Here is an 8,979-nt window from a genome sequence, read left to right as displayed (position 1 = left end):
TGAACTTATTTACACTTATCATGTAAATATATATGGCCTCATTGTAAATCAATAATATTTCTATGTCAGGACGGATCGTATGATAAAAATGACACCAACTTTGGAACACAATACACCTATATTGCTAATCCTGGCTGACCCGGCCTCTTGAAATTTTGAAGCATACAACAATCACTTTTCCATTGTGGCGTCAGATATTTTGTTTTATGATGTCAAATTTTTACGGGAACCTGTGCGATATCCAGTATTGGCAGACAAATAGCGGTAAGGTGTATTTATACCATATCTAAAAATTTAGCGCACCCTTATTTTCTCTCTGTATCCATAATAATGAACCGTCACTAAAGTGACTTTTTAAGTCAGTTAGTTTGTGATGGGTTTTTTTTTAAACAAAACTATTTTACGGCATCATCCAACACTCACATCACTGATTCATTTACTTTATTTTAAAATAAAAAAGTACATGTATGGGAAGTTCTCTTCTTGGAATAGTATACTGTTAATATAATTTGAATACAAATGGAAGAAGGCAAAGAAAAATGCATGATTTTGTTTGTAGCCGAACGTCCGGTGGCAAATGCTTCATTCATGTTCAGATGAGTATATTTTTCTGAGTTTCAGACTCCCATATATCATTTATAATCGTTATGGATAAGTCTGACTAAATTGACGAGATGGTGCAAATTTATATAGTTTTTTTACGTTATAATACAACACTTTATCATGTTTTGGAATTTACAGGTTACTTAGAACTTTTTGTAAAAAATAAACACTAGCACATCATAGAAAATCAAGTGAGTAATTTATGTTTCAAATTTTATAACAAAAATCTCTGTATTAAAGGCTGTGGATTTTCTATAAAAATCTTGATTTATTTGCCACAAAGTCCTCTTTTTCTATTAAATGCAATGGAACAGTAAAAAATAATGCTTTGCATCAAGTTTCCCCTTGGAATATGTACAAAATGGCCTATCTTTATTATTCATAATATCTGTATTTTTGATACAATTGAAGTTTAAAAAGTTCGTACAAAAATGGCTACAGAAGGGTACATAAACCTTAAGGACTTATTTGTCAATATAAATTTGTATCGTTACGTATGGTTTCAAATATCCCTATATTGTTAACCACAATGAGTTGGATATAGTATGATTAATATCAACACAAAAAAAATAAACAAAATTATTCTATGTTAAGCGGAATTCGATTGAATTTTTGAAAAACGCATTTGTACTAGTACAGAATTGTGGGGGCCCTTTATAGCTTGTTGTTCGGTTTCAGCCTAGACTCCGTGTTGAAGACCATACGTTGACCTATGATGGTTTACTTTTATACATTTTGACTTAGAAAGAGAGTTGTCTAATTGGAACTCTTACCACATCTTCCTATATCTTTTTATTTGAAATGAAGTTGGTTTGAAAAAAGAAAAGATTATACAGTAACCCATTCAATCAACAGAGTTACCCCAATACTTATAAATGATTAACATTGTAAACCAAATAAATCAGTACATGAAAAGCCCATTTTTGTTATCACATAACAATAACGTAATAATGCAAACAAGACACAAGTAAACACGTCGTTCGTTTTCACATAATGCTCGCAAAAACTTAAACAAAAAAAAGTCCGGTTTTGTTGTGTAAATTACTCACTCATTGTGTAAGATAAAATGATGAATTTGTCAAAACCATGAAAAATTAGAAGTGTAAAAAAGCTATGTAAAAGAAAAACAGACAAAACCGTAAGAGAATGATGTTCATCTCTTAAGAAAGTGTAACAGGTATTAATAAAACAAAAGTGCGTACGTACTTGACATGATCTGTTGAAGTTTTGATTCCAACTACAATTGAGCCTGTTCCCTTTGTTGTATCTTAGTCTGTAAGTTTGTAATTTCAACCGTCTGTTTCTGTATCAAAGTTGATTGAGAAACTACAGTCTGGTTTTTTTTCTGTGTGGGTGATTTCAATGTCTGGATATCACGATGTAATTGCAGATTATCCGCATAATCAGGATCCGTAAGAAGAATACGTTTCTCGTCATGTCTCGCTAGGATACTTTCAAAGTTAAATATTACAATAAGCCGAACATGTAAGACAAACCTTGCCATTATCTTTTATCGTACGTATTAAACGTGTACAATGCATTATCTAGGTCGTTCAAGACTAAAGTGTGTCCATACAACTTTTGCACTATGAGATTAAACATTCACGACTTACAAAGTCTTGTGAAATGACATAATGTTTTAACGTTAACTTATTCTAGTTTCATTCCTACCTTTTCGTTGTTTTCTGTGAATGTTCCTGTTTTGGAAATGTATGACAATTGGAAACTGCGCGTTATACAAATAATAACTGATGACTAAGGTAGCAATACACAGTGAGGAGTTTAGTTTCGCATTTTGGTCCCTATGGATTTTTCAAATATTTAGACAGCTGAGTACTAATTTAGCCTTCAAAGAACATAAAGATTATTTTTACATATTTTATTGGCTATTATCTGTTTGACTCTCCGTATTTTCATAGCTAGACCGGCCATATGTCCAAAAATTAATGTATTATTTACAAACATTTTGTCCTATGCGAAGTTTTTGACGCAATTTAAAAAAAAGTGGAATAATATAGAGGACATATGTGGATTTCTTGATAAATAGATAAAAATAGTTTCAGAAAAGGTACTAATCCAAGCGATTGAAATCTTACTTTTGGCCAAATTTGGGGGAAATATGCAACATCTTTTTCCCCTTTTTTTGCAATATTTTATAACAAATAAATGCAGATTGTTGAAATGGCTACACCAAAAAGAATTTATATTTTACAATTTCAACTACTGGATATAAAATCTATGGAAGATTCTATTGACAAACATATGAACTTATATGACACAAGCAGAAAGCTTTTCTTTTCTGGAAGCAATGAAAAACGGATGGTAAAGTCTATGATGATACATATTTATATATTTTCCTAACGGTTTATTGCTATCTAAGCAGTACAAAGCCCACCAAAAACTGGGGGTAATCTCAGGTGCTTCGGAAGGACAAATCCTGACTTTACACTCCGCTAGAGAAGGTTTTAAGAGTTAGCTTACACATTTGATCTGCAATGAAAATTCATTTATGTAAAGCATTTGATAGTGCATGTATAACCACGTATAGTACTATGAACCAGACGATAAATTGTGATTTTCCTGTGCACGAGAACGGGAAAATTTGTTGTAAGAGTTGAGAGATAGAATCTGTTGAAGGTATTAAAATCATTGTTTCAGAAGACTGACTACAATTGAACCAGACGCTTTCAAGCTTTTTGTACGCTGCTGAACGCCCTTTTTCATACATTGTCCTGTGACAAGCGCTGTGTCTTCTTAAACTGTTTTAGCGGTAAATCACTGCAGTGTGCATGGTGTGTTTTGATATATTTCAGTGTCTGATGTTTGATTTTTTTTAGATATGAATTAATTTGGCTTTCAACTATCTTTCGATAACTGCAAGTACTCTCAAATCGTATTTTCATTTGACCTGTTGTACAATTTTGTATGCATGTCTTTCAGTGGATGTCTACTTATTCCGTGTATATCTCGTCTTACTATTATAAATATGTACCACTTTTGGTCAGTATTCAGTATTACGATACATTTTCAACTTATGTACTCGTATTGTGAACAACAAATTTATTTATTTTGTAAAAGATGGTTCTGTACTCTTTTCACATATTCAGATGTAGATTGTGATAAGCGTTGATTACAAGTTTATTCAGATGCACTTTCATTTAGATGTAGTTTGTAACAAGCGTGTTTTACACCTACATTCTGTGAAGTTTGTTACAGGAGTGAAATTTACTTTCATGAAGGTGATATGAGTTACATCCGTGTGTTACACTTTCATAAAGCTGTGGTTACAACAAAAAACACTGTATTTGAATACAGGTGTAGTTTGTTACATGTCTGTTTTTCACTTTCATGTAAGTGTACTTTGTTACAAGTGCTGATTCTACTTTTTTAAAGATGTAGTTCCTTAGCATAGATTGCACTTTCGTTCGAATATTTTGCAACCACCTTTAAAAAAAAAGTCTGATCATTTAAATTCACATTCAGATATATCTGTACATTGATGATGTTCATTCCACCAACAATATATTTTCCCATTAATATATCCCCAATCACTAGAAATAAAAGAAACAACAGACACGGCTTACTTCGTCTATAATTTAAACTTATATCTCGAATTTGACAAAAACGGTAATCTAATTATAAGTACCAGAATCTATCACCAGTAACCATATTTAGACTGATTGTCCGCAAAAGTATTAACCCTATTCAAAAAGATTATATGTAGCACTATTTCAATATAAGATATAGAATAACACTATACAGGTGAATGTGTCAGCTACATTTTATTTTGAGCAAACAACGCAGTTGAAAATACTGTTTTGTACATAAGGAGGGCACTTGAGAGATCCACAAAAGGCCTTGACTGGGAACAATTTATAACCATCTTCATTCTTGGCTCCTCCTTCTAAAACCTCGACCGAGTGATCCATACAAATATATGAGGATGCCCCGGCATCATCATAATGACCAGATGCTAGTATTCCCTTATATTCCATTTTCCATCCTTTTACACAACTTAATTTTCCAGGTACCATTATTACAGAGGTCTTATGAATTGCCCTACAAACAGCACATGGAACATCTTGACTCATCATGTTTGCCCCAAATTCCGCATCGTCATATTCCATTCCATATATATTTGCAAAATACCCAGCGGAGCTAACATGTCCTAGGTCGGGATCATGAGGTACACAAACAGGTGTTGCAGATCGTCCTTTATGGCTATAATAACCTCCTCCGCCTAAACCTTTGAAATGAAAACGAAAGGTACAATGAACACATGCATCATATTAATTGGTGTTTCTTCATTTGTTATTGTTTACATTTTTTTCGGATACAGTCATATCTTTACAGTCAGTCAATATTTTTCAGATTAAATCGGTCATAAAGAAAATTGGTTTTATAATATATATCTTTCTTACAGTTATTTTAAATAAAAGGGTGTTGTAGTTACAGCTATTGATCCTGCTTTAAAATTGTGCGTTTTTGTCATTCTGTTGATGTTGTATGTTGGACAGTTGTCCTTGGGTGTTTTATGTTACATATGTTTGGTATATGGAATATTTAAGCCTCACATGTAAATGGGAGGCGATACGCATATAATCAAGGTGTGAACAACTGCATTTGTGCCTGTACCAAGTAATGTTATATTGATCTTTTTTTGTAGTCGTTATTTGTTAGTCTGTCGGAATGAGGAAACCGGATGTTGTAATGATTTATATCTCATGGTAGTTTCTGCTATCATTATAATCTCTTACTAAGAGAAAAAACAAAATACATTGACATTATCATTTGTCTTTGACATTTATAGTTTAATCATTTTAATTTATTGAAAATATCTAATAGTTCAAAAGGTATTTAATCAGACCTGAATAAACAAGATCCGTTCCGTTTTTGGTACATGATTTTCTTCCCCATTGTATATAGACTGATCCCGTTGGACCTTCAAAACAAAAATCAAATTATTAACGCATAGATTCGTTCCCATCACCGGTGTTTCTACATGTCTGCATTCAAAACTTTAAACGTTTTTCTTTTGTTAATTTTAAAACCTTGAAATACTGTGAATCCCTTATCAATTAGACGACTTTCCAATGTTTGACAATTAAACAAAAAGAAAAAGGTAGCTGTTAGGAAAACTTTATTCCTACCTATACATGGGTGTGGAAAAAAGCTTTCCCTCCTCTATTGCATCTATTAATTATTTCGACTTTGTACATGCAATTAATATACATGTATATTGACAAAAGGGGTCTTAATATTGATTTTTATGACAAAATGTGTGGTGCTTTGCGTTTGTCTGGGGCAGCCATAGTGCCTCGTAATGAGAACAGCCATAACTTAATACATTAATTTAATTTGTTTTCTTTCTACTTGAATATTTGGATATACTTTGAAAACATTCGGCCTTTTCACTTGAAAAATCGGAACCGTAAACATAGTCTTGAATCTATATAAAATTACAAAAAATTGTAAAAATCAAGTTTCGAAATATTTATCCAGATATAACATCGTACTAATGTATTGTCCGGATAAAAGTATAGATATAAGGCAGACTTAACCGTATTTGTTGTATCCTTTATCTCTAGTTCGATAGAATAGATGCGTTCAACATAGTAAACAAATTTTGAATTATTTAGATAGAGAACATCATATTTATAGCGGACAGTAAGTCAGCCTCATAAAAATAAAGGAACAAGTCGGAAAAAAGAGGGGCATAATCGGTTCCTATCATAATGCCGATAGTGTCTTGAAAACACGTCCTCAAAACGTAGCAAGTATGTTAATTAAATCAAAAAATCAAACATCATGATAATGTCAGTTTCAGAGAAGTTTTTGTTTGAATCAGAGTGATTCTTTACTAAGTAAAATGTATCCCTCCCTAAGACAAGATATTATGTTGACCATCCTTTTTCATGAAAGTAATCCCAACTCTTTTTTTTTTGTCTTTAAGTTTGAAATGGGGAATACTTGTGTAAAATGTAAAAAAGGCAAATGTTTGAAAACTAGTGCAAGATAAAAGAGTCTTAGATTGTATTAACTATACAAGATCTTTGGATTTTTTAAGTATCCACATCTGATTCACACCACCTCTAGAATGGGCAGTTTCACAATAACTCTGAAACCCGTCTTTGTTCGCTTATAAAATAGATGTTATTAATTTAGAAAGAGGTTTCAAGGAGCACTTTGAAGATCACTAATATACAATTGTGTGTAAGGACACTTATGTAGCTTAAGTATCCAATACAATGATGGTAGATCAAGTTCTTCATATTTTGTTGAAATTCCAAAGAAACATAGAACATACATATAATGCAGGAGTTCCTCTTTGGTACGCGTAGTTAGGGTATGTAATGAGTTTCCAAGTGACTTGGCAATACCTAATTTATTTATCAAGAAGTTTATGTAATAAGATTTACACAAACGATGTTGTTTGGAGCTCAAATACTTTCACAAAAGTAGAAGTGGAGACATGCGGCAAATATTTCAGCTTATTTTATGTGAATGAATTGTAAATAGTTATCAAAGGTACTAGGATTATAATTTAGTACGCCAGACACGCGTTTCGTCTACATAAGACTTATCAGTGACGCTCATATCAAAATATTTATGAAGCCAGACAAGTACAAAGTTGAAGAGCATTGAGGATCCAAAAGTTCAAAAAGTTGTGCCAAATACGGCTAAGGTAATCTATGCCTGGGATAAGAAAATCCTTAGTTTTTCCAAAAATTCAAAGTTTTGTAAACAGGAAATTTATACAAATGACCATATTATTGATATTCATGTCAACACCAAAGTGTGTAAATATTTATGTGCCTTAGTCTTTTTCAAACGGAGAATACATTCAGAAGACAGATATATTATTTTCATGTTTTAAAGAATATAAAAGTATGTGGAGGTATTGTCTATACAAAACAAATATAAATATCATGTTACTATACTTGACAGAATCTGTTGCAGTTTGGTTTCCATATCCAAATGAGCCTTTTCCCTTTGTTGTAACTTAGTTTGTAAATTAACGATTTCAGCAGTCTGTTGTTGTAACTTGGTTTTTAAATTATCAATTTCAACCGTCTTAGTTTGCACATTTGCAATTTCAGCCGTCTGTTGCTGTATCAAAGTAGACTGAGAAATATCCATCTGCTTAATTTCCTGTATAGTTGATTTCAATACCTGGATATCACGATGTAGTTGTTGGTTATCCGCATAATCAGGATCTGTGAGAAGAATACGCTTATCGGCATTTGCAGCCAAGATACTGTCATAGTAAAATACTATTATAACGAGAGAATATAAGACAAACCTTGCCATAACCATTACTTTATCTTATGTAGTTAAGGTTGAAAATCTCTTATCTTAGTCTATTTACAAGTCGGTCAGTGCAAATTGTGTCAATAACACGTTTGCACTTTGTTACTGAACATGCACAGCTGACATGCAGTTGTCTTTTAAACATACATAACGTCTAAATGTTTATTTGTCATTAACTTTCTTTTAATCATGTATGTTGCTTTGTTTGCATTTTATCGTTTTTTAATGAATGAACAATTTGTACCTGGCCGTTAAACAAATACCAATGAATTTATGTAGTTCATGTACAGTGGAGATCAGTTCTAACCTCTCATAAATTCTGTCAGAATCTGTCAGGAGAACTGTTCTAGAACAGTATGTAGATCTGTCAGCCTAACACCTGTTAGTCAGTTCTAGGTTAGAACTGTTCTAGCTAGAACTGATTTGGTCAGTTCTACCTAGAACTGATTTGGACAGTTCTAGCTAGAACTGATCCTGACAGTTCTACCCTAGAACAGTTTTAGACAGTTCTAGCTAGAACTGACCAAATCTTTGGTCAGTTCTACTTCTAGAACAGTTCTACGGTTAGAATTGATTTCAAATTCTACCGATAGAATTGATTTATAAATTCTACGGCCAGAATTAATTTATAAATTCTACGGCTAAAATTGATTTATAGATTCTACGGCTAGAATTGATTTATAAGTTTTAAGAAATATTTGTCTTAATATAAAGGCTTCGGCAAAATAGCTATTAATATTATATAGAGTTTTGCTATTTTGTCGGTTTTATTTCAGATTTATAATCGGCAAGAGAACATGTTTAACCCCGCCATATTCTGCATGTATGTGCCTGTTCCAAGTCAGGAGCCCGTCATTCAGTGATTTTCTTTTGTTGATGTGTAACATAAAATATTTGTTTTTCTTTCATTTTTTGTACATAAATTAGGCCGTTGATTAGTATTATGGGGGGGGGGGTTATTATTTGAATTGTTTTACATTTGTTATTCTTGGAGTCAGGATGGCTCGTTATCACATAAAAAAATTATCTGACCTCATTAACCAAATGTAATATCTGTTTACGAGT

At 32.3% G+C, this 8,979-nt stretch overlaps 1 protein-coding gene across 1 annotated transcript; it reads right to left on the bottom strand.

The window, feature by feature from the left end:
• Positions 1–4,366: 4,366 nt before the first annotated feature.
• Positions 4,367–7,923, bottom strand: LOC139494898 (uncharacterized). Its single transcript, XM_071283037.1, has 3 exons — positions 7,545–7,923; positions 5,471–5,545; positions 4,367–4,849 (listed from the first exon to the last, which is right to left on the bottom strand). Exons 1-3 carry the CDS (start codon positions 7,918–7,920, stop codon positions 4,386–4,388), a joined length of 915 nt encoding a protein of 304 aa, XP_071139138.1. The 5' UTR covers positions 7,921–7,923; the 3' UTR covers positions 4,367–4,385.
• Between the last annotated feature and the right edge of the window lie 1,056 nt (positions 7,924–8,979).

This window comes from Mytilus edulis, chromosome 11, assembly GCF_963676685.1.
Source record: "Mytilus edulis chromosome 11, xbMytEdul2.2, whole genome shotgun sequence".
Taxonomy (NCBI): Eukaryota; Metazoa; Mollusca; class Bivalvia; order Mytilida; family Mytilidae; genus Mytilus; species Mytilus edulis.
The sequence above is the reverse complement of the archived record's forward strand: the minus strand, read 5'-3'. Positions and strand labels throughout refer to the sequence as shown.

Excerpts from the sequence above, each read along its gene's own strand:
- LOC139494898 (XM_071283037.1), bottom strand. The coding sequence starts at position 7,920 with ATGGTTATGGCAAGGTTTGTCTTATATTCTCTCGTTATAATAGTATTT. Across the intron at positions 5,546-7,544 it reads ACTGCAACAGATTCTGTCAA|GTCCAACGGGATCAGTCTAT; the intron begins GTATAGTAACAT and ends TTTGTTTTGAAG. Across the intron at positions 4,850-5,470 it reads AACGGATCTTGTTTATTCAG|GTTTAGGCGGAGGAGGTTAT; the intron begins GTCTGATTAAAT and ends TTCATTTCAAAG.